The following is a 24,945-nucleotide window of genomic DNA, read 5'->3' as shown; positions in this document are numbered from 1 at the left end:
TTTTTCATTTGACTTGAGGTATGTCTGTTTGAATCTCCATGTCTCTGTAGAGTCATGCTGTGCATGTTTGTGTAATTATTAGATTTTCTGGATAAATTTTGTGTTTTAAATCAGTTTAAGAAAACTTAGGACAATTTATCTCTTGGGACAAGTCTATTATTGTCACACACTGTAAACTCCCCCCACACATCCACAATGGAACAATACTTAAACAGTAAACACATTCAGTTGTTTTGTAAAGCTTAATTTTTGTCAGGCATTGGGTTGTAGCACTGCCAACAACTTTCTGTGCACTCTTATAGTGAAATTGTGTTTTTGTCAACTTTGTTTGAACTCTGCTCGTGTGAATGGGAGTTTGAGGAATACACCTGAGAGTCATGTATGTGGCAGATATCAGCCTCTCTAAAAGGTATTGGCAAACTTTGAACATGGTCATTGATATTTGTAGAGGTAAAATGTGATTATACAGAAGATACAAGCAGACTTTAGTTGTTTTTCCAACAGGACCTCCTAAGATTTTATTGGTTACAGTGTATTAAATCATCTGCAGCAAATGTAGCAGAGTATTTTGGCTGAGCAACAATCATAACAGTCACTTTTAGTTGCAATTATATGCATTCTATAAGACAGATGCTCTCTGAATGTCATATAGTCAATTATATAGTCAATTGGTCAAAAACTGTGCATAATCCGTATTGAGTTTCACGTTTGTGGAGAATTGGTTGTAGCTTTGCCAGTTGCTTTAGCCATGCTACATTTATTTGTGCTAATGTGTACAGAAATATGACAAAGCTAGCTTAGCTAACTTTAGTTGTTTTTGCTGCATGACACTCCATGGTTGGTCAAACTGATCCTTTGCTAATTCCCAAAAACCACATTTATTATTAACATGTTGTCATCTTTGCGCTTAAGAACTCTGCTAATTCCCATTGCATGTTAAAAGCCCTCCTATGGCAACAGAGGTCTCTCAGCCGAGGTGGGTACAGCACAAGAAAAAAAACGAGGCAAAACAGAACATGAAAGGAGACAAAAGTGGGAGATCAGGTGAGGAGGTGGAGCTACTGGAGTTGTTGCTCAGTAAACTGGCTCATTCCAATGTCAGGAGAAGTTAGAAATCCTCATTGCAACACTTTGCATTTGTCCTCTGGTACTGCTGTGAGAGGTTAATCTTCCCCCACTGCAGCTCAACAGTGCCCCTCAGTGACCACATACAAACACTTACACACATTGCTGCAAAGTTTTTCCTTTGTGTATTTTTTGACTGTTAATATTGACATTTAAACTTCTACATACAGCGCTAATGTTGAGTTTGTCTAAACATATGCAACAGGATTACTTCTTACCAGTTAAACTTACTCCTTCTCCTCCTGACCACTGTACAGTAACATTTATGCGTTTAGTTCTTCGTTAAGAGGCGCATTTAAAAAACAAACATAACTTCAACGTACCATAACATTAAATACAAATAATAATGTTATTAAGCCCCATTTAAAACACTGCTTCATTATTGGTAAAGCATCAGCATCTGATCTACATATGTGTAAATTATGGCTTTGACCATTGTTATTAAACTCTTGGTTTCTGCTCCTGTGATACAAACGTCTTGTTCTCTTGTCTAACTACAAATGTCGAGACAGTAAACTTTTGTCGGTAAACAGGATTCTCCTCTCTTCTCGTTAATTTCATAATTAACATCTGGCAATAAGTTATTCCCTTGGCATTTGTTGTCTTCTAGCAAAGGCACTGTGAAGAATTACAAACTGGACAAAGAATAGCAAGCTCTGCTTGTCCACTTCTTTGGCATCAGTGTCACAGGCTTAATTGTCTTGTTCTGTTTTAATACTTGAATAATTAGCTTTGGCATGTACAAAAAAATCACTTTACTAGTTTTATGCAAAAAGGAAGACTTACATTTGGAAGGAAGGTTTGGCCAAACATTATAGGGTGAAGTTTCTATCCGAGGAGACTTATTAAAACACACATTGTCAGACATAAGACGGCAAAGCAAGTTTCCAATGAGTGTGCGCGCTTTGCTGATTAAGTGCAAACTTAATATAAATAAATATTCATCACATTGTCCTAAAAGGTGGATGTTTATAAACCATGGCACTTTCATCTCTATACTGTTTAAAAGATTATTTGGGACATTAGAAAAGGCTGAGTTATAATCAAACTCCAGCGTTGACAGTATTGTGGAGTAAAAAAATGAAAGATAAGAAGCACTATACATCCTTCATCCAAAGCTTTGACTCATCAGAGCTGAAAAATAGCTGCTTCAAGCGTCTGATGTGGTCCCCTCCACTGAGCTGGACTGGAAAGTTGGGCTTCCTTCTGTAGAGCCGTAACCCGTCTCAGGTTTTGTCTCCTGTGGGTTGCTAGCAGGAGATTTGGGATTAAGAACTCGGGGGAGGTAGACCTAAAATTGCAGGGAGAAAAGAAAAAAGGTCATGACCATTATTTAGAGCTCACTTTGTCACTTTGTGTCTCTTTTCCCCACCCTTATTGTATCTAGTCTGCTAAAGTATGGATAAGACCGTTTTTATCTGGCAGATGACAAAGTCGCAGATAGAAACTTGGCAAAGAAGAATGACTTAAGGAAATTGTTTGAAAACAAAAAGGGATGTCACTAGAAATCTTATTTGAATTCCATGTTGTTGTTTACAGTGTACAAGTACAGTACCGTGGCGTTTTCCTCTGCTGAATCCTCATCTTCCTCTTTAACCTAAATACAACACAAACATTGAGTATGAAGAATGACATGAAGTGACTGCTCAAACATGTGACCTGAAGCTCACCTCATAGTTGTGAGGGCTGAGGTACTTAAAATGGCCGAAGCAGGTGTAGCCGATACAGATGAAGACAGTGATGAACAGAATCACTAGTGTGAATAAAGACGTAGAAGCCCAGAAACCTGAAACACAACACACACAAAAAGTTAAAATAATAGGAAAAAGCCATTTTACCATTTCATTCAGCTGTGTGTTCGCTAACAACAGCTAACTTCAACATCACTGGTTGTGGTAAAGCACTTCTTTCACACTTATTTCTTACCTAATCTGAGGACAGAGAAGAAGTAAAGCCAGATCAGACAGATGATGGGCGCCGCCAGTGCTTGATTGACCGCTGCCAGGTGGACCTGACGATCCAGACGAGCAGGCAGGTAGGCAAAGAAGATGTTATGTTTGTCCACCAGGTGCTTCAGCATCATGTAGAGGAGACCTTTGGACACACCATGTGTTAAATAAATGACTCACTATGTTTGTGATTGGGGATGTGTGGAATGTGTAGGCGTGTAAGTAGCCCTGATAACTACTCACCGAAAGGCACAATAATGGGACATGTGATGCTGTACGCCATGATGACTGTGAACACACACAAGCTCCAGCCGTACATGGCTCCGTACTCAAACTCGTACGCCTGATTCTGTGAATGGGAGTCGGACAAATTACACATTTTGGGCGGTTTTGTGACTTTTTGCTTACATAACACAAACAAAAAGTGTCATATATATATATATATATATATATATATATATATATATATATATATATATATATATATATATATATATATATATATATATATTTATATATTTATATATATATACTTTTTTTTTCAGAAAATAAATGGGTAAATTTTGGGTAAAGAAAAAGCAAACAAACCCCCCCAACAAAACTATTTCTTGTTTTGGGTACCAGCAGGCCATTTCCACCTTCTTTAGGCTCAGTTTGGCTTAATATTTGCATCCAAGCATATTTCTGATCTCCTCATTCCATATGTCCCTCGTCCCACCTTAAGTTCTTCAACCAAGACTCAACTTACCATCCCAAATCAAGGCTGAGATGACCAAAGGAGACTGGGCCTTTTCTGTGAGCGCCCCACCCTCTGGAATAACTTCCCTGAGGTGATCTAATTCTTTATTCTCTCATAATCTCTTTTAAATTCATTGTTATCGACATGTTTTTACAGGACATGTTATTCAGGTGTATTTAATCCTCCTTGTATCCTTTTTTAGGCAGTAGGATCTTATATCATCAAAACATTTAAACCATTTATCTTTTCTTTATCCTTCTGAATTTTTTTTTATTTTCCTTTTATCTGTTAGTAGTTGTATTCTGTCTCTATCCTTAATCTTATATGTACGGAAGTGTATTGCATTCACTTGAAGAAAAAAAAAACAACTCAGGTTTTTCAGAGTGATTTATTCTTTGGTTTGTTTTTTGTGGTAATTAATTTTGTTTTTCTGATAAATATTTTTTTATTGGTTTGTTTTTTGTTATAATTTTTTCTGTTTTTATGAGTAATTTTTTTTGTGGTGATTAATTTTGTTTTTCTGATTAATATTTTTTTATTGGTTTGTTTCTTGTTATAATTTTTTTCTGTTTTTCGTGGTAATTTTTTCCTCCTGTTTTTAGGAGTAATTTTTTTTCATGGAGTATCGAGCTTCTTCGAAACCCTGTGAGAACCTCCAACCTGCAGACGACTCCTGTGGATGTGTGGTGGCTCCTGTGTCCCGCACATAGGCTATATGCCTTATCCTTAATTTTATTCCAGTCTGTACCGGGTCAATAAAAGTAAGGTATTAGCCACACACAGGGTATGATACTCTTGTTATGTTTTCGACTTTATCCTTGTATTTTATATAAGCCTATTGTTCGATGTAATAGTTAAGGAATAGACGAAGATGTGGCATTAAAAAATGCATTGCTTCTTCATTGGAAAGCCGGTAGAAAGTTAAGGATAAGGCATATATGTGCAGAACAGGATCTCTGATCCGTGCGGGACACAGGAGCCACCACACATCCACAGGAGTCGTCTGCAGGTTGGAGGTTCTCACGGGATTTCGAAGAAGCTCGATACTTCAGGGAAAAAAAATTACTCCTAAAAACAGGAGGAAAAAAATTACTCATAAAAACAGAAAAAATTATAACAAAAAACAAACCAATAAAAAAATATTAATCAGAAAACCAAAATTAATTACCACAAAAAAACAAACTGAAGAATAAATTACTCTGAAAAACCTGAGTTTTTTTTTTTTTCTTCAAGTGAATGCAATATGCTTCCGTATATATGGTTTTAATCTTGTATAATTTTTTTTTATTCCAGTCTCTTTTCTGTCATTTGTACCTGCTTGACATATTTCCTCTCAGCAGCAGAGCGAGCACATGCCATACGAATAATGTAGAGCAGCAACCCTGGCAGTCGCAGCAGCTCCATCCCAGAGCCTACAAGGGCAGCAGCGATCACGTAGTTGACAAAAAACGCTCCTTGGTCAGGTAAGAAAACACACCTTGGGAAGGGAAGTAAAAGAAGAACTAATAAGTGAAGCCAATGGTAAAAAGACCCTAGAAACTATGATTCAACGACTGAGTTTGAAAAACTGCTCCAAAATTGCAAATGAGTTACACCAATGCTGGCCAAAAGAAAGGTGTGTCACACATTAGATATGGCTAGAAAAATGTTTCATAAAATAACATGGCCAGATTTTAAACCCTTTACAAAAGCATAACATATTATGAATGCTTCAGTGTAAAACAATTATTTAGTTAAATCTGTGTAAAATTCTTTGAGCGAAAGAAGTAAAAAAAGACAGAATACTTACTCAAACCTGAGTTTTCCACCTGAGAGAAACTCTTTATCAAATAACCAGCGTAAAAACACAGCAAGACTATCAGAGAAACACAAAAAAGATGTGCTGTTAGTTCATCTGGATTCTCCCTAAATCGAAAACACACACATCACAATGTCAGGAGGAAGTCACCATCCATGCTTTGTGTGTTTGATCCTGGTGTAATACTCTAAAACTTAATTTTTTTCTGTAAATTAACAGGTTATACAATGCTTGTCAAACCTTGTGAGTCCCAGCGAGGGCAGAATAAGCACCATGAAGAGCAGGAAGAAATACAGCTTACGCATCATGCTCAGCTGCTCACTGGATCTGAGACAAAGATGACGTTTGATCAAAACATTCACCTCTGCAAACATGGGCCAATCACTGCATAGTCAAGGTGGGTGTGTTTACCTGCTCCAGTGTGCCTCTCCCAGAGTGGAGTAGTAGACTATTGTGGGAAGCAGCGCTGAGAAAGCCCACAGCAAGAGAGTGGGGAAGAACTGAGTGACAATCGGGCTCTGGGGACAAAAACAAACAAAAAACAAACATCACCAACTGCAGATTCAGTGCTGACAGAGTCAATGTGCTGAGGCTGAGAGATGTGTGGGAGACTCACGTTCAGATAGTAAATAGGCCTCGTCACATTGAACCTGTTCATGGTGGTGATGATGATGGTGGGAGTTGTGAGGAAGGTGAGGAGGAAGAAGAGGAGGAAGTTGAGCATCACATAGCGGATGTACCAGTGGAAACCTCGCACTGAGAGATTGTCCCTGTGGGATGGAGAAGATGGAAAAAAAGAGCAGGACAGTTACACATGAAGAAGACAGATGTTTGGTTTCCTTCTTCGCCATTTTGAAAAAGACATTGTTCACAGTTAATTCATTTTAGAGAACATGTGTCAGGATTGATCCCATCATCCTTTATGGAATGAATCTGATCAATACAAGGGCTTGATCTCAGGATGGGATGGAACAAGTTGGGTCTTTTCACAAGGTTTAGGGCAGAAATTACCCCTACAGCAGTGATTTTGTGCAGCAGAAGCTCAGGGTGCATGCACCTAACACCCCCTCCCTGCTCCTCTGCCGGTTTCCTCTGCACTCAGACGGGGCCAATTTTTACTTGACCAGAAACACAAATAAACGGACTCCCACCGAAAAAATCTGACATCGGTCTGCATTCACGCTTTATTTAGAGAATTTTCAGCGCGTTACTTTCAGACTAAAACACTGCTAAATAAGGCTCTAGTTCTCATCGTGTCTCTTCGTCCTGGCAGACTACCTGCGTTTGTTTATATCTGGCACGCCGCATGCTGATACACTAAGGGGCAAGCGCCTCGTAGCCAGCTGTGGCTCTGCAGCGAAGGTAGTGCCGTTTTACGACACAATGAGAACTAGAGCCTTATTTAGCAGTGTTTTTGTGTGAAAGTAACTCGCTGAAAATTCTCTAAATAAAGCGTGAATGCAGACCCATATCAGATTTTTTTTCGGTGGGAGTCCGTTTATTTGTGTTTTTGGTCAAGTAAAAATTGGTTCCGTCTGAGTGCAGAGGAAACCGGCAGAGGAGCAGGGAGGGGGTCTTTGGTGCAAGCGCCCTGGGCTTCTGCTGCACAAAAACACTGCTGTAGGGGTAATTTCTGCCCTAAACTTTGTGATAGGACCCAACTTGTTCCATCCCGGAGTATCACTTTAATGCTACCATGGGGGTATCAGAGGGAAAGTATCAAGCCTGATAAAAAAAAAGCCAGCTTTAAGTGATTAGCTGGCAATAGTTGTTGTTTGTGTGTTAAAAATGCCAAATGTTGTCAGTGATGACCAAAAGAAAACCAGGCTGTTTTTAGTTAATGTTACTGTGGCATGTCAGTGTGTTTTTACTTTTGAGAACAAATAAAAGGATATTTTTTTCCTCTCATCATTTCAAAAATTAGGTGTGAAGAATGATGAAGGGGAACCTGTTATTTCAGTGTGTCAAATATGTGTTTAACATAAGGATTAAAAACAGACAGGGTGTGCTAACATGCAGTAGGCCACCACAAAACTCAAAACTATATATAGCTTATTGCCTAGGTCAGAGGTGGGGTTATGTTTAAATCTCTAACCAAATATTTGCACTGTGTCGCAGCACTGCTTCACTTTTCTATCTCACAAGACAGGTGTGTCAAAAAGAAATCAGGCCATAAACACTACAACCAAACTCCTGCAAACTAAGATGTGTTCCACACTGCTTTGAATTTCAATAGACAAGTTTACTTTAACATCAAACACCAGCTCTGTCTACTTACAGCTTACTTTGGATCATTCATTTTTCTCCCAGAATGTAAAACATTACAGACACATGACTCAAGAACACATGATCTACTTTTTAAATTAAGTTATATCCCAGCCCACTGTGGCACCAGCTGTGCTAAGTCTTATGATGTGCATGGAGTGAAGTGAAGTGTTGGTGTTTTAGATCTTACCAGAATACATTTTTGGGATGTGGTGCAAAGCTGACCCACCACTTGTTCACTTTCAGGGTTTCATAATTGGATGACGGTTGGCGGTCCCTCCCGCAGCAGCTTGCGCCGCCACACTCAAGTGCGTTGAAGTCTTTCAGAATGCTGAGGTGAGTAAATGACAGCCGTTAGAGACACACATTAACCAACACTCTGCTACAACGGCTGCCCACAGGCTTATCTCCACTCAAAAGTCATGTGGTGATAATAAAACCAAGAGATCACTACCCTGATCAGAGAAACGAGCAGTCAGCTGACATATGGGTTGTTACAGGAGAATATGCTGACACATAACACACCAACTGCTCATAATGAAAGAAAACGAAAGAAAAAGAAAACTTTTTCCCAAGGTGGCACAGGTTTTCCAGCCTTATCCTTTAGACGGTCAGAGTACCATGCTTTTAAATAGATACTCACAACTTGGCCATTGCTTCTGTCTGCAAGGTGATGAAGGCCATCCCTAGGGGGCGCTGTGGTACCAGTTCTACCTGCTTTCTCACTTCTTCAAGCAGGTCTTTTTCTTTTGTACTGTAGAACTCGATGGCATCAACCTGAAGAGCACACACATGCGTGCCCATAGGTAAAAGCATCAGTGGAGACTAATTTCTTAACAGCCACTAGTGAACAACAGTTATACTCTTTACTTAAACTTTTATCAATCTCCTGCCTGAGAGATTTGCAGTCATTGCAAACCTGTTAGTGTTATTGTTTTAACCCAAACTGTGACTGACAAATGAAAACTCAACACTGAAAACATGCAGCACTGAACCATCTTTTCATAGTCTAGTTCATCTCACCTGCTCAGACTGGGGGCAACAGCAGAGGTGACCACACAAACGAGGGTTTATCAGCTCACGTTTTCCTGTAGTCTCCAGGACACGCTCGTAGAAGCGCAGGTTTTTTCCAGCTCGTATCCTGGAGTTAAGATAATAAACAAACAGATGCTAATCCATTCCAAGTAGTGTTCTTTTAAAATACTGTTTAAAAGTTTCACTTCATTGTATGGTGTTGATCCCATACTGTTGAAATAAAAAAGTGACTTTCATGAGGTACAGCATAAATAAGCATGGATTTAATGTTAATAATGAAAAACTGAAACCAGCTTTAAGGAGGAGGTAGCAGTAGGGAGTTATGAGAGGACAGTTTCATTCATGTTTACATCAGATTTCTTACCTTTCTTTATCAAGGTGCATGAGTTTTGCTACGTCATAGCCAAGAGTCACAGCACACACTCGACAAGTTGGGTACGCCTCCCTGCACATAAGACAGGACCCACAACTTATTTACATATCGACTTTAAAACATACACGATATCTAGAGTGCAGAACAAATGAGAACAATCTTCAATAAAAATGACATTTAACAATAATGGATAAGGGTGAGTAATAAATTAATTAATTGTAAAAAACATGCATTGACGACCTGAACCCTGAAATAAATGTCTAAAAACTACAAAATCAAGATATAAAAACTTTAACAGGCTAATCTACTTACTCAAAGTGGGTCCTGACAGCTTCTTCCGTTGCAGTTTTAGGGACTGAACACACAAACAGAGTGTTCCTGGCCTAAAAACACAAAAGAAACAGAGTCACTCAGATGCTGTCTCAGGTGTATATATTTTCAATTTTATCTGATGAGACAAAAGTAAAATTGAAACTCATGATGGGTCTCAATATTTTTGTTAGAGGCTGATCGGCCACGATAATCAATAAATCAATTAACCGATCGATAAATAAAAACGTCCTCGGTAAGTTTGCCAGCCTCGATAAACTGACACGTGCATGCATGTTTGTTTTCCTCCTCTCTTTCGACCAAAGAGGCTGAATGAGAAGATGGCTCACTACGTCTATCTTTCCTAACATCGGGGTCCATACGTTCTATAGCGGATTTAGCAGATTTATAGCGGAGTGAGCATCTGTCAAAAATGCGATCTTTGGAGTGAAGACAGGGCTGCTCGCGCGTACACACGGAGAAAGCTGAAGCGAGCGTCCTGAGTGGTAAGGAGGAAACACACGCTAATATGAGTGATGGCACGAAAGATACGGTTCTTAAGCCGCTTGCCACAGTCCCAGTGTGGGAATACTTCGTTTTTTATCAGAATGAACAAAGTGTGGGGGGGTGGGGGGGTTGTAAGATCTTTTATGTTATGTTGAGTTCTTGAGAGAGTTCTTTTAAGTTACAGGATGTTAACGAGGGTGGGGTGAATCTCTCCAGAGCCTAGGGCTGGAGAGGAGAGGAGAGAAGCTCTTTGTTATAGTGTTTTTGCCTGCTGTGCGTCCTGTTTTGAAAAATAAAAGGAATATTTTTGCTATAACATGGTCAGTCTAGGCTGTGTCAAGCATTAACACACTCACTGTCTCTCTACGCATGCCTTTGATTTGAGATGTATGGTGCCGCAGTAGCAGAATGGTCAGGATCAGGTAGAGGACTGCAAACACTGTGTGTAGCCACAGCAAGTCATTTCTAGAAACAAAAAGATAACAACACCAAGATGCACATTGTTATGTCTGAACGATAAAACTTGATTTTAGGACAAAATTTCTATCAAAGCACTTTTGTCATTCCTTACCCTGCTGAAAGATTACCAATAGTTGTCCTTCCAAAACTCTGGGGATTATTACCTGAAGGGGAAAGTTGGATCATTAAATGGAGACACATTAAGAGAGGAAAATAACTAAAAAGGTACAGAAGATGAAAAAAAAAGCCCAGACTACAAACAGACTGTGTGCCAATTCTATAAAAGCTTGGACTGAAGACTAGTGGGTCAAGATCTACTGTATCAAAATGAGACTTACAATGTTGTTGTATTGCTTTTATATAGAAAAGATACTCTGTCAAAAAAGATTAGGATTTTTCTGATAGGAAAACTTTTTTGTCTAGTTGATTTTAATCTTATATTAATATTAAAAGGAAACATTTTCCTACCCCTTTTGGAGGATTTTTTTTACTACAAGAAATTCAGGCATAATTTTTTCCTATATCTTTGAATACTTTAAATAGGGCATTTTCTGGACTTGCCAGGGAAATGTGGCTCATATTAGGTGTAATAAGACATTTTTTTCTGAAAAATGAGACAACGCTTGCTTAGATTTTTAAATTTTGCAGTGATTACTTTAAGCCATACGAAGACCCTGGTTGTATTAATCATAGGACAGCTTTGTAATGAAGAGATCTAAAACCCACCCTGCAGGTCTCCACTCAGGTTGACAGGGAGGATGATCCCGAGGGAGGTGACGGTTATGACGATGAGAAGGCCTATCAGGTGACGCTGGAAGGACAGGTAGTGAACAGCATCCATGCCACATCTGGCTTTTATTTTTTCCTCACTGAAACACACACACACACAAACACAGAATTAAAGGAACTCAACAAATTACATGATAAGAGTTTTTTCGGTTGGGTGACAAGTTAAGAGCATAAGTTATGACAAGTTGCAGTGACTCACTCCATTCTGAGGATGTAAGGCAACCAAGAGCAGAATCCCTGGACAGAAGAAAAGATGCTTTTATTTCATTTGTACACAAATTTCAAATTGTGAAGGTTTAGTCAGAAGGCTTTTTAAAAAGGGTTGTCATGATGTGATATTGACAGTTACACGTCTTCATACTAACTTGTGCAGTAAACTGTTGACAAACATACCATTTCATACTCAGGGTCTTCCACGCTGGACAAAACAGAGGACATGCGACCATAGCGGCGGTGTTGGGACTCGGTGAACCTGATGCCAAAATTTCAGTGTCAAGGACAAAATTAAACTGACAAAAAAATGTAACTATACGACTTTGAGAACATGAACTGACCCATCTTTGTCTGCAACTAATGCCAGACGTCCATAGTCCCAGAACTTCCTCCTGATGATGGAAAAAACGATCAGCAACACCTGCAGGTAGCAAGAGAAGAAAACTTTAATAAATGTATAATGCATTTAGTAAGGTTAATATTCTCTTAAGACACATAGAAAAATACCAGGAAGACACAGAAGTTGAGCAGGAGCACAATAGGCACCCCCCCAAAGTTGAGAGTGTTGAATGTAGTGCTCTGAGAAGGGCCGAGGCAGCTGGTGTTGTCAGGGGGAGCGGTACCATTACTGGCCAGCAGGGGCCACTGCTCCCACCACGGGGAAGACATCACTGAGGAAGGACCACACTTTGGCCTGCAGAGATGTTAAAGAAAGTCAGCCAATGAGAATAGAGACGCACACACACAGGAACATTAGAAAACTATCCAATAAAAAATAATAAAAAATCATCTACTATTCTCTTTATGATAACATATATCACCAAAAAAAGCAAACAAGGATGAACTTGTTCTAATACAACCACTATCAAGTGTTCTGATAGTACATTTTACATCGACTGCAGTGCCTCTCAAGATGATATTAAACACAAAGGGATAATCTCTGTTGAAATATTTACACAATTTAAGGAGACACCTGGATCAGGTATCTTAAACCTTGTCTGCAGATTATCTGTAATTACACCACTCTTTGCCCATGGGGTGTAGTCTTTGTAGGTTTAATTACCTGATGCAGTTCTGACCTAAAAAGTACCTGGACAACAGCTTCATCTGCCAAGTAGTTTAATTATTTTAATAAATATATGCAGGGGTGAAAGCAACTACATTAAATCAAGTTATTGTAAATAAGCAACTTTTTTTGCACATGTACTTTTAACAGATTAATATGAAAACAATATCAGACAAACACAAAGCTGCAACATAAAAATATTTGGCATTTTGAGACAAGAAATAGAAATAACAGGTGTTTTTTTTTTAAATACGTTATGCTGCTCTCTATCCTGTAGCAGTGGTCTGTTCTGTCTTATTAGCAGTTTTTTACTGGGGATGTGGCTCAATCACATCAAAGACTCCGGGCAGAGGAAATATAACTCTATTGATCTCCAGAAAGAAGGTTCAATAAATCTGACTTAAGTTTGTTTACAGCAGAAAAAAAAAACAGACAAAGCATTTGAAAAGGGCAGGAGCAAGGTTATAATACTTTTGGATTTGTCATTATAGTTGAGATTTAGTTAGTTTTGAAATTTTTTTCCCATTACAGTTTAGTTTTAATTAGTTTTAGAGCGGGCATTCTAGTTTTTATTTTGTTTTGATTTTTGCAACAAGGCTTAGTTTTAATTTAGTTTTAGTTTTTCATACCTTATTAACCAGGTGCAGGATTCAAAAAGGTCAGAGTAAATATTTTTTAATACTGTTTATTTTCAAGTCCAACATAGTGCTCACTGCTCAGTCAATGCTGAAACTGAACTGTTGGCTGCTGCCGTCAACACAAAAAAATAATATAAACTTAATATAAAAAATATAAACATAAATTACATAAAATAATGTTAACCTAAATAACATAAATTAATACAAACTAAAACTATATAAAACAATACAAAATGAGCTTAGATATTTGGAAACTTGGACTCTAACAAGAAAGACAGACTTAAAAACAACTAAAGTCAGACTCACATGCAATTAAACTATTACAGATGCTCTAATTCATTGCTCCACTACGTTTCGTCATAGCACAGAGCACAGCCAGTCAGTGCAGTAAACGAGCACGTCCCAGTACGTCACTATGATGGTGCTGTGTACCACTGACAACTGCATAAAACTGTCTAAAATTGGTTGGGAAAATGTGTCAGATTAATTTAAATCCTAAAGGCTATAAATATTGTCAGAAACTAAAACTAAGGGCATTTTCTCCATAATTTCAGTTAGTTTCAGTTAGTTTTGGGAACACAAGATACAGTTTTAGTTTACTTATTGTTTTTGTTTTCTTTTTTTAGTTTTATTGGTTAGAGTTCAATGTATTTTAAATTTTAGTTTTCATTTTTTGTTTCATTTTAGTTAACTATTATAACCTTGGGCAGGAGAAGCTTAAGACATGAAACTGTAGGCTTCAAGGAAAAGAGCTACTAAGTTCAAGATGTAGCAAGGAGTAAATCTCAACCATACACAGTATGAGATACACTGTTGTTTAAAGACTGATAAATAGAGACACAAATGTCACAGTTAAGAGGCTGCAGACCACAGACTGTATAATATATGGTAATAGTTGCCTTAAAGTCACCTGGTTGTTTCTGATACAGAGTTCTGAAGCCCATAGACAGGGGCTGTGTTGGAAATGCTGAACTCAGCCTAGCTTGGTTCAAGTCTTAATGAAGCAGAAAGACCTTTAGCCTCTCTGCAGACAGCCACAGGATGCCCTCCTGTCATTTAAGTCCTTATATGGGCAAAATATTTAATAATGGGAAAAACTGGGTTCCAAAAATGAACCCCTTTTCAGTAAAATGAGCTTTTCAAACCCAAACAGTTTTTTTAATCGGATGTGAACATGTTTATTTACACTGCCACAGTCAGTTTCTCTGGTTTGGTGTGAATGTGTTTTCTGGTGTTTCTGTTGCTGGCCTGAAGCAGACCCCATTTTTCACACTTCTGCAAAGGTAAGATCACATGTTACTGCTTTCTGTGGACGTACCTTGTTTTTCTGCACCATCAGTGACAACATCAGTTTAATGTGAATAAAAAAAGCTAAGTTAGCTCACTTTTCCCAATCATTTTTAAATCAACACATGTCCAATCAATATGTTGAAAAAAATATAGGTCACAGTGATACATAGAATAATGTAGAGTGAGTGGGTTGTAGAGCTGAAACGATTCCTCGAATGATTCGAGATACTCGATTACAAAAATTTCTCAAGTAATTTTCTCCGCCTCGAGGAATCGTTTAATTTTTAAAAAAATCAAAGAGTGGTGCTTCAAATAGAGCTGAGGCCATATTTAGAGAGTTTTCAGACCCGTCAAGCTACCTCTTATACAAAATAGCAACTAGCAACAAATCTAGCTTCTTTTCTGGAGTTTGGAGACTAATGGGTCATTCTTCGAAACGGGTGCCATTTGGGTCCACAACATTTGATGAGATGTACAAGGCACAAAAAATGTGTCAAAGTGTGTTTACAAATTTTGGAGCTACCAAAGCAAGTGCTCTTATTGACATGCTGTATCAGAAAATTCTATTTAGTAAAGAGAAAAAAAATAATTAAAAAAATAACTGCTCTTTAACTAAACAAAAATGTATTTTATCTGATTACTCGATGGGATTTTCAGTAGAATACTCGATTACTAAAATATTCGATAGCTGCAGCCCTAGTGGGTTGTATTCTTTAGGGTGAGACAGGGCTCCTCTTAAAAAACCTGCTCATGACACATCATAAAAACAAAAAAACACACATACAATTAAAACATTCACAGTTCATCTGCTATTCTGTCTGAGCAAAAGTGAAACAATTTTTTGACAGTATGAAAGCCAAAAACCATTCTGTTTCATATTGTTGATATTTCTTCTTCTACATTTTACATGCCTGATCACTTTATCACATGGAAAATAAATACATTTTCAGATGTATGTTGCATCTTTTCAACAAAATTGTTACAGAATTTTATAGGAAAGTTTTTGAGCCCCACAAGAAAAGTTTCCAGAGAATTCAATCGATCATTAATCAACATATAATTTCTCTGGAATATTTTTGAAATAAATGACAAAACTTCTTCAATATATATATTTTTTAAATTGGATCCCAGCTTTCCATGAAAGATACCAAAATGTATGAATGTTTCACATTTAAAAAGACACGTCAGCTCTATTGACTCTTTGAAATACAGGGAGAGGAGTCGCCTTAAAAGCTGAGGTTCTGAAAACCCACGCAAACCCCCTCAAACCAGCAGGAGGAACTGATTAGATATGCTCTTGGTTCCAGTTGCTGTAAAGTTTCACACCTTTTATCAAGTAAAACCAACTGAGGGAGTACAATATATTAGAGGAACAAAACTTGTGTTCCACTTCTATTGAATTTCATTTTCCTGTTTTGTAGTTTAATGGCCTCCTGGAGTTATTATTGAAACTGGTATTGATTACTATAAACACTGCTGAGTGATTTACCCTACAACAAGGCATTTTATTTTGTAAGCCTGTACTGGTAAGACAAACGAATGCATGAACTCGGAAATTAAAATAATTCATCTAAACTGAAACTAAAAAGTACCATAGCATGTTAAATCCCTAAAGTAAATAGTAACGTGCAGGTGTTACTTTAAGAGATACAGTTAGTGATTATAATTCGTTGCATTTGGACCATAGACTGTTTAAAAATGTTAGGATTGCGACACAGCTTGTTGTGTTCCTGTGCATATCTTGAAAGACACGTGTAACATCATGAGTCAGTCTTTGTGTGGTTTCTAACATGTCTGATATGATCCATAATCTGGGTTTGTTTGTCAAGTTAAACCAAGACTTTTCCGGAAGCAAAAATGATAAACCGACAGTGTCTGTGAGCATTTCAGTCGATGTCAAAACCCGCCCGTGACAAGTCATACCAGCAGAGCTCTCGCGCCCCACCTTCCGTGAATAAGACGGACACGCTCAGAGTCACGCGGACGCAGTTATGGGTTATAATATAAAAATTTAGCACGGGATTACGTTTTTACCCCCAGACATCAAAACTGACGATTCGCACAGATTAAAAGTTGACAAGCAGCTGATGTCAAAACCGTATCTGAATGCATTCCTCCCCGTGACTCAGATAAACTTCTGTTTTCCTTACAGCTGTTTGACAGTTTGACTTTTCTGTTAAACACTGTGTCAAGCGGTCACTGTTACGCAGGGAAACAGTCTCGATAATCTTAAAGTTTAACAGTAGCGTATTGTGCAGTGTTGAACAGGCTTACTGAAGCCAAGCTACAGGGAAGGAGTTAAACTACACACCAAGTTTGCTAATGCTAATACAGTAAGCATCAGTTCGCTTGAGTTACAAGTCAGTCAAGAGTCTATGTCAACATCCGCCTACAAACTTAAAGTTCTCTTCTACAGCACACCCGTGTTACCAGTCCACCAATGTATGTATGAGGCACGTAGACTGTCCTACCTGTATTATTTTGTCTTTTATTCCGCCAGAAGGAAACTTCTTTCTACAGTAAATACTTTAAATATGCTTCACTGGGTCGCCGCCGCTCTCTTCCCCTTCATGTTTTGCGCATGCGCTGACGAAGCAGCTGAGCAGGCTGCTGTCTCGTGCTTCCAATTCTTCTCATTCCTCGAGCCCCTGCAGGTGAAACAGGAGCAGAAACACTGTCCTGTGTCTTCTGTGTACACCAGACCCTAGAGCTGAAGGACGGTTTAATATATTTGAAAGATATCAAAGTAGTGTTAGTATCAGTAAGCTACAAGAACCAATTCTTTAGAAGTATTAAAATGAACATTTTGTTCTGGTGAGCTACAGTATGTGGATTATTACTGTTGGATTACCAGTCAAAGTAGCAGTTTAGTGGAAGTCTCCTTTATTGGCGTGCCATAAAACAGTTTGCCAGTGAATAATTATAACACAATTATTAAATAATTTGACGGTTGATCTCATGTGTGACGAAAATGTGTAAAATATGCACCCTCAGCTACAAACCTGCATAGGGAATTTTGTTTTCCTTATGAAGATGTTTCAGCACAGCTCATTTCTAAGATCTGAATGGTCTTTAAGCAGTAATAATTTGATGTTGAATTTAGCTCTTAGTATAAAAATGAAATATTAACATTAGGTTATGAGTAAAAAGTAAATGTATGAAATGATATTAGGTTTTGTCTAATGAATCTTGGAAGGTCATAGCTAAATGATTTTCTCAGTTTTCAAAACAAGTTAATTTCAATTTTTTTTTTTTTTTTTTAGATCTCGACTTAAAATTCTTGTGAACTTGAGAAAATTAAGATGATCATTTTCTGGCAAACTAAAAATCAAATAAGAAGGTTGATTGCTACCATTAGCTATAGGGCATGCTAAGCTGCCTTTCTGCTGCTGCCCACATGATTGAGGTGAGTAAAGTCTATTTCTGCTTTTTTTGTGCTTTTGTTACTTTCCAGAAAGCACAACAGAAAAAGTGAATCAAGATCCTGAGAAAGAAATTTTAATCAGCTAATTATATCAAGAAAAAAATAGGAAAAAATAAAAAGACAAATGTATTTATTCAAGACCATTTTTTCATAAATAAAGACAGAAACTTGTTTCCCCCACACTGACTCTCTGAGTACTCTCACTCAGAATTTCCTTGCATCACTGCCTGCACAAAACTGACATGTTACTTTGAAGAAAATTAATCCACTCTTTGTCAAAGCCTGAGTAGATTTGTTACCTGAAGATTGAAAAGAAGTGAAAGCTTAATTAAGTAAAGCAACCAAAACTTTTTGAAATTTATATCTATAACTTGACAAAAGTTTGAGTGAATGTGAATAAATCAACATGAGCAAACTCTCACATCATGTGTAAAAGATATGAATTGATTGTACATATATCTATATATTAAGTTTTAGGACTCTACTTCTCACTTATGAACTCATACTGGTTTAATTTAGTATCTCATCTTAAATGTATCGAATGTGCAATTTTTTTCTGAGTTATTTTTGTAATAGGTGGTGGGGCAAGATAGTAAAACAGAAATAAGCCAAAAAAACAAGGAAATAAATTGGTCAGCTGCCTTGTAAACAAATTAGATACACATGCAACAACATGTATGTTGTTTTTTTCCTCGCCTACAGTGAAAGACAAGCTGTTATCGTGACAGTTTGATGGAAGTTCTTGTACTACCAAACTAGACACATGGACGTGGTGTGGTCAAATTGTTGAATGAGGAAGACCAACTCATATTTTTGCATTCCCCACACCGTGACACCATATGGTAATGATGAGGAGGATGACAGGTGGTGATAAGCTGCTTTATTTAGGTGTCGATTACAACTGAAACTTGAGAGAGAAGTTTTTGGAAGTTAGAGCTAAAACCTAACTAAACGTACAAAAGAAGATGAAGCAGTTCTTGAAGATAATTATTTTTAGCATGGTGGTACTCGTTCACTTGTGTTTAACTGTAGATTTTCGTGAAGCCAGAGCCCCTGGTGACATCATTATTGGTGGATTATTTCCAATACATGAAAGTGATGGAGTCAAGGATCCCAGTGATGCGAGGATCTGTAACAGGTACGTTTTTATACTGTAGTGTTTATGCTGTAAAGCTTATGACTCTTAAAGATAACAAGACATGGGTCTAACATGTTTTTTCTTTCTTATCACACAGTTTCAGCAAAGCTCGGCTGGTCCAGTCCCTGGTAATGATTCAGGCAGTGGAGGAGGTCAACAAGACGCAGGAGTTGGGTAACTTAACCCTTGGGTATCGTATACTGGACACCTGTGCTGACCCTACCACAGCCCTGAGAAACAGCCTCTCCTTTTTGAAGCTCAACAGTGAGTACAGAACCAAATGAAAAACATAAACAAAACTAAATTCTCTTGTTTGGCTGTTATTATCTTATAAATACTTGAGTAAATTTTGTGAGGACCATTTTGCCTTACATGAGCCTCATTGGAAATAATCCCCTCTTATACTGTACTATATGATTTTCTTCTGCCCTGAGGAAGATATCTTCCATTAACTGATATGGTTCTGTCTAGGTTTTTAGTGCCTTAAGTCAATTATTACATGAGATTTTGTCCACTTTCTCTGAGTAACAGGTAGCACTTTCACTGCTGTATGTATTAAGATTTATTCTCCTAGTATAACATTTACTGTTTGAACTTTTGTTTCCTCTTTGCACTTAATATTTGATTTATGTTGGTCTATTTTTGGTGTATTTTACTGACTGCCCCTGATGTTGTAAAGGTGATTTCTCACTAACAAAGTTTTGTTTTGAAAATAAAACTTCCTGTATTGATGTTGAAGGCTTTACCCTTAAGCACATCTGTTAATAGGCTGCTATGTATTTCTGTGTGCTGACTTTTTACACCATTGTACAGAGTTGTTTAGTTATGCATCTTTATTAGTTTTAAGTTGAAGGGTGCTCAACTTTGCTTTAAAAGAAAAAAAATCATGACTCTTTAATATCTTATACCACCAGATTCCTGGATGAATGGTGCAGAGCAGGCCTCTCCGCCTGTGTTAGCTGTTATTGGGAGTCACTACTCAGAGATATCGATGGTCTCTACAAGACTTCTCAACCTGGAGAATATCCCTCTGGTATGGCTGAGCCTAAAGAACTTCTCTTTGATTGTTAGAGGATTTTTAATTTTGCAATTCTTCTCCAAAAAGTGCTGAATTGTTCTTTTCAAAAATAGCAAGTCTGTAACATTTTGCGTACATTTTATCATCATTGTAGCTGGTTCTTTTTCTTCTTCACAGATTAGTTATGGTTCCACCGCTGGTCAGCTCGGTGATAAAACCCGTTTTCCAAGTTTTATGAGGACGGTACCAGAGGACGATCACCAAGCTCATGTCATCATTAAAATTTTGAAAAGACACAACTGGACCTGGGTTGGTTTAGTGGCAACTGATAGTGTAGCTGGTCGTTATGCAGTGGAACGCCTCCAGAAGCATGCAGGTGATACCATCTGCTTTGCCTTCATTAGTATTCTTCCTGAGGTTTTGATTGACAAATCGCTGGAGGATGCCATCAATGACACAGTCGAAAGAATTGTTGAAAATCAAAAAGTGACGGTCATGGTGTCCTTTGCGAAAGTTGACCATATGATGTACCTCTTTGGAAGTCTCCTCAAGGATCCACGAGGCCGCGATAAAGTTTGGGTGGCCGGCGATAACTGGTCAGAATCAACTAAAGTGCTTGGAAACTTGACTTTAAAGGATGTGGGAACAGTCATTGGAATTGTGCTGAAATCTGGAAACATAACCAAATATGAGCAGAATCTTAAAAATCTTGATGTTAATCCAGACAATCACAAAAACAACACATTTTTATATGAGTATTTGAAGACAAAGAAGCCGAATAGCAAAGTCAACGAGGAACTGATCAAGGGGCTGTTTCCTTCTGTTACCAATGTGGAGTTGGCAGTAAGAGCTATTGCTAAGGCTGTTTCAGACCTCTGCATCAACAGAGACTGTAAGAAGACCCAGAAATTACAAGCCTTGGAGGTAAATAGACACACACACACACACATGATCTCTTGAAGAATGCCAACAAAATAACAAACAAACAAACAAAAAAACTATTTGGGATTTTATTGTTATGAGAAATCTGTGTCCTGTATAAATCCTATTCTGAATAACAACTCTGTCACTGTATATTAACCTGCTTATTATCCAGCTACAGACTAAAGATTCCATCAAGCTGACATTAAGTATTGATTTAAAGAGGGTTTTATTGATGTAAAGATGAGGCATTTAAACAACCAAAGCAAACAAAATTGGTGTTGTCTGGAGGTGTTTTTGAAGGTCCCATATTATGCAAAAATCACTTTATTAAGTCTTTTAGTGAAATTTGTGGGTCTTTGGCTTTCCTTCCAGCCCACAAAATGTGATATTTAAGGACAAAACCTGTACTTAGTAGTGCTTGTGAATGTAAAATCCTGACCTAAAACGAGCTGTTCGGATTTTGGAGATTTGCCGACGTCAGCAATTCCCTTTTTTGACCAATCAGGAGCAAGTCTGACCTGATTGGTCCACCAGAGCAGATACCCCCGAACCTCCTCCCCGCCCACTCCCCTCCCCTAAGGTAAACAAGCTTTGCTGTTTTCTAAACATTGTGCACCCGGAGCTTGGTAGTCGTGGTTACAAGGCACCGCTCTCAGTGACGCGTGGTGGCTCATTTACATATGAAGGCCACGCCCACTAAATCAGACCATTCTGAACAGAGGGGCTATGAGAGCCTGGAAACAATGCTGCTGTGCTTGATTTATTGACTTTTTGGATCAAAACATGTTACAACCATTTCATGAAGACATCAATGATCCATATTAAACTGCAGAAAAGAAGCAGAATATGGGACCTTTAATAGGATCAGAGGTGCAGCTCTGATCAGCCATCAGTCATGAATCAAAAATATCTGCTAATCTGGCACTTGCACTTCTTCATGATGGCCAGAAACTGTCACTGCACGTTTAGGATCTTATAAATTTGAAATGCTTAAAGTCACAGTTTTTGACTATTTCTATTTTCAGTTACGAGAAGCCTTGAGGAAAGCAACGTTCCACATGGATGGTGTGGATTACAAATTTGACAAAAAAGGTGACCTCAACACAGGTTATGATGTCATTCTGTGGAAACAGACACCAACCTCTTTGGAGCCGTACTCCATTGTTGCTGTGTACTGCGTACAAAACCAGAGTCTGACTTTCTTCCAAGAGACGTTACAAGATTACAAAAGTGTCACAGTATGTATTTGCTCTTATCCTTTGAGTCAATTTATTTCTAATACAGCATATTCTTTGGACCATTATTCTCTACAGTACAAGCTAGAGGTATGACTTTAAGGATGATGATTTCTGTCAGTCGCCGTTCTCCAACTGCTCAATAGTTCACAGTGAATTTTGACAGTAGACTTTTAGGTAACACTTTGCTTCACAAATCCACAAATTTCATCATAATTAGGAAATAAAATTTCTCGTCAATTGGGTGAAAATTAACAGGAAACTTATTCAAAACAATGTCCAAATTAAGTTATGATCGAGTCATAATCATGAGATAGTAAGTGACTGTTTTGTTTGAGTTTCTTGACATTTCCTCCAAATGTCAAGGTAAGTAGGTGGCACTTATCAAATGATTTATTTTTAATTAAATCACAATTCAATTGGTAAGTTTGTTTCATTGAACACAAAGAAGATTCTCTCTTGCTAGACAGGTGTGATCTCCAGGTGTTCGGACAGCTGTCCTCCAGGCAAGAAGAAGCACTTAGCCAAGGGTCTGCCTGTTTGCTGCTATGAATGCAAAAAATGTCCCCTGGACCAGTTTTCCAATATCAGCGGTATGTATTAAACTCCAGTTACCATTAATGATGTTGATAACTTGCAAAATTTAACTGAAGGTGAAAAAAACAATAACACCTCTTTTATATTCTAGGAAACAAAATACCTTGAAAATTTTAAAGGTAGGGTCTGCAGGAACTTTCATTACTTGTTAGTTAACAAAACATTCAAACTGGGCTCCTCTTCAGCGCCAGCAGCAGCTTCACCCACATTTAGAAAAAAGCTTTATCTGTTTGGCATTTCCTTTCACTTTGGTTGTGTTTTCATTCTTCCATGCTGTGTCCACCATTATCATAGCTGCTCAGGATAGCTTCTTCCACTCGCTATTATCAACATGCAAAGTCACTTGTGCGCTGGGTACTCTTGTGATTGGCTGAGATAACTACACTTACTCTCTGCCCAGAAACATCCTGAAACAACCAAAGCATCAACATGCAGGTCGAGGGGAGGGTTCGAGGCAAACGCAGTCACAAACACGCATGTACAGAGGCCCATAGGAGACGACTGAGCATGATTATTCCTGTAAAAGTTGACATTCTTTTTTTAAGGAAAATCCTGCAGACCCTACCTTTAAAGAAGAGGGCTGATACAGTTTGGTAATTATAATGAGCATTTGTCTTATATTTTCAGATGCTGCAGTGTGTCTTAAGTGTAACACAGACACTCATTACTCTGAAGAAGGAAGTACCAGATGTCTCCCCAGGAAAGATGTCTTTCTGGACTGGAATGATTTTTATCACCAAATATTATTAAGTCTTTCTTCTATAGGAGTGCTGCTTACCATCATTGTTGGGATCATCTTCCTGGCACGCTGGAATACTCCAGTTGTTCGTGCATCTGTGGGGCCGATCTGTGTCCTCCTCCTTTTGTCACTTTTGAGCACATTTCTAAGTGTGGCGTTTTTTGGTGGCAAACCCAAGCTTTGGATGTGCAAAGCACGGCAGGTAATGTTTGGTTTGAGCTTTACCCTGTGTGTGTCCTGCATCATGGTCAAGTCCTTTAAGATTATCTTGGCCTTTGAGTTCAACCCTGGCACCAAGAGAGTCCTGAAGAAGCTCTACCAGCCGTACATAATTATTGCAGTGAGTTTCTTGGGTCAGGTGCTAATCTGTGCACTGTGGCTTGCCCTTCAGTCTCCAACAGCTATTCAGAATACAGTATTTAACAGAAAGGAAATCCTGCACAGGTGTGAGGAGAAATCCTATGCTGCATTTGGAGCCATGTTAAGTTACATTGGCGTTCTGGCTCTCATCTGCTTTGCTCTCGCTTTCAAGGGCAGAAAGCTGCCTCAGAGTTACAATGATGCAAAGTTCATCACCTTCAGCATGTTGATTTACTTCATCGGCTGGATCATCTTTGGCCCGGTTTATGTCAGTGTCACCAACCAGTACCGCCCAGCTGTGGAGATGGTTGTAATCCTCATCTCAGCCTACGGCATCCTGTTCTGTCAGTTTATGACAAAGTGTTATGTCATTCTGTTCAAGCAGAAAGTAAACAGAAGAAGCATGTTCCTAACAGATGTTAGAAACTTTGCCATGGGTGATCTCACTGATGAGAGAAACGGGGACTTTGCCCCACGTTCAATGAGCGTAAATGGGATCCAAAACCCTGCTTCAAATTCGGAGGTCCCAGCATCAGATCTGCCAAGTGAGCAAAGCCGGTCCATAAGCTCTGATGAGCCATCATGCTCTTTTTGTCAGCAGCAGAATAACCCATATGTCAATAAGAAACAGCTAAAGAGATATTTGAGTTCTCCAGCATCACTTTGTGACCTTATGGATGGCAGAGATTTTGAATCTATCAAGTAAGAGGTAATGCAGAGAGAACATGAAAATTAGAAACACAGCAGGGTAAGAACAAGGGGCATCATCTGTTTTTGAAAAATGAAGCCTAAGCGGAAGTATGAAAAGTCGCTGTTTATTGAGGATTTGCATAAGGCTGGCTGCAGCAAGACAAGAAGTTATGTAAACATCCAGCAAAAAAAAAAAAAAAAAAAATTACGGCATCGAAAATGATATTTACTACTTGGTTCAAAAAACTTGGCTTGGGTCTGAAAC

The 24,945-nt window shown here is 38.3% G+C and overlaps 2 protein-coding genes across 2 annotated transcripts; one reads left to right on the top strand and one right to left on the bottom strand.

The window, feature by feature from the left end:
* Positions 1–397: 397 nt before the first annotated feature.
* On the bottom strand, positions 398–17,135 carry tmem63a (transmembrane protein 63A). Its single transcript, XM_074685763.1, has 23 exons — positions 17,027–17,135; positions 12,069–12,255; positions 11,903–11,982; positions 11,742–11,820; positions 11,548–11,585; positions 11,286–11,428; positions 10,672–10,723; positions 10,457–10,565; positions 9,597–9,667; positions 9,276–9,356; positions 8,900–9,017; positions 8,520–8,653; positions 8,067–8,207; positions 6,228–6,381; positions 6,023–6,129; positions 5,852–5,938; positions 5,603–5,668; positions 5,128–5,290; positions 3,318–3,423; positions 3,052–3,219; positions 2,796–2,911; positions 2,681–2,722; positions 398–2,416 (listed from the first exon to the last, which is right to left on the bottom strand). The coding sequence occupies exons 2-23, from the start codon at positions 12,228–12,230 to the stop codon at positions 2,276–2,278; spliced, it is 2,358 nt and encodes a 785-aa protein (XP_074541864.1). The 5' UTR covers positions 12,231–12,255; positions 17,027–17,135; the 3' UTR covers positions 398–2,275.
* Positions 17,136–19,248: 2,113 nt separating this feature from the next.
* LOC141802323 (G-protein coupled receptor family C group 6 member A-like) lies at positions 19,249–24,696 on the top strand. Its single transcript, XM_074685863.1, has 6 exons — positions 19,249–19,381; positions 20,032–20,150; positions 20,313–21,059; positions 22,085–22,297; positions 22,761–22,887; positions 23,519–24,696. Exons 1-6 carry the CDS (start codon positions 19,249–19,251, stop codon positions 24,694–24,696), a joined length of 2,517 nt encoding a protein of 838 aa, XP_074541964.1.
* Positions 24,697–24,945: the final 249 nt, after the last annotated feature.

The sequence above is a fragment of the Halichoeres trimaculatus genome, unplaced genomic scaffold, assembly GCF_033239565.1.
Source record: "Halichoeres trimaculatus isolate MK-OKI-2021-1 unplaced genomic scaffold, fHalTri1.1 fHalTri1_scaffold_13, whole genome shotgun sequence".
In the NCBI taxonomy this organism is placed as follows: Eukaryota; Metazoa; Chordata; class Actinopteri; order Labriformes; family Labridae; genus Halichoeres; species Halichoeres trimaculatus.
This window is presented reverse-complemented; position numbering and strand designations above follow the sequence as displayed.

Excerpts from the sequence above, each read along its gene's own strand:
- LOC141802323 (XM_074685863.1), top strand. The coding sequence starts at position 19,249 with ATGATTCAGGCAGTGGAGGAGGTCAACAAGACGCAGGAGTTGGGTAAC. Across the intron at positions 22,298-22,760 it reads AAGATTACAAAAGTGTCACA|ACAGGTGTGATCTCCAGGTG; the intron begins GTATGTATTTGC and ends CTCTCTTGCTAG. Across the intron at positions 22,888-23,518 it reads CCAGTTTTCCAATATCAGCG|ATGCTGCAGTGTGTCTTAAG; the intron begins GTATGTATTAAA and ends TTATATTTTCAG.
- tmem63a (XM_074685763.1), bottom strand. The coding sequence starts at position 12,230 with ATGTCTTCCCCGTGGTGGGAGCAGTGGCCCCTGCTGGCCAGTAATGGT. Across the intron at positions 10,724-11,285 it reads CCTGAGTGGAGACCTGCAGG|GTAATAATCCCCAGAGTTTT; the intron begins GTGGGTTTTAGA and ends TTTCCCCTTCAG. Across the intron at positions 8,654-8,899 it reads GTTGCCCCCAGTCTGAGCAG|GTTGATGCCATCGAGTTCTA; the intron begins GTGAGATGAACT and ends TGTGCTCTTCAG.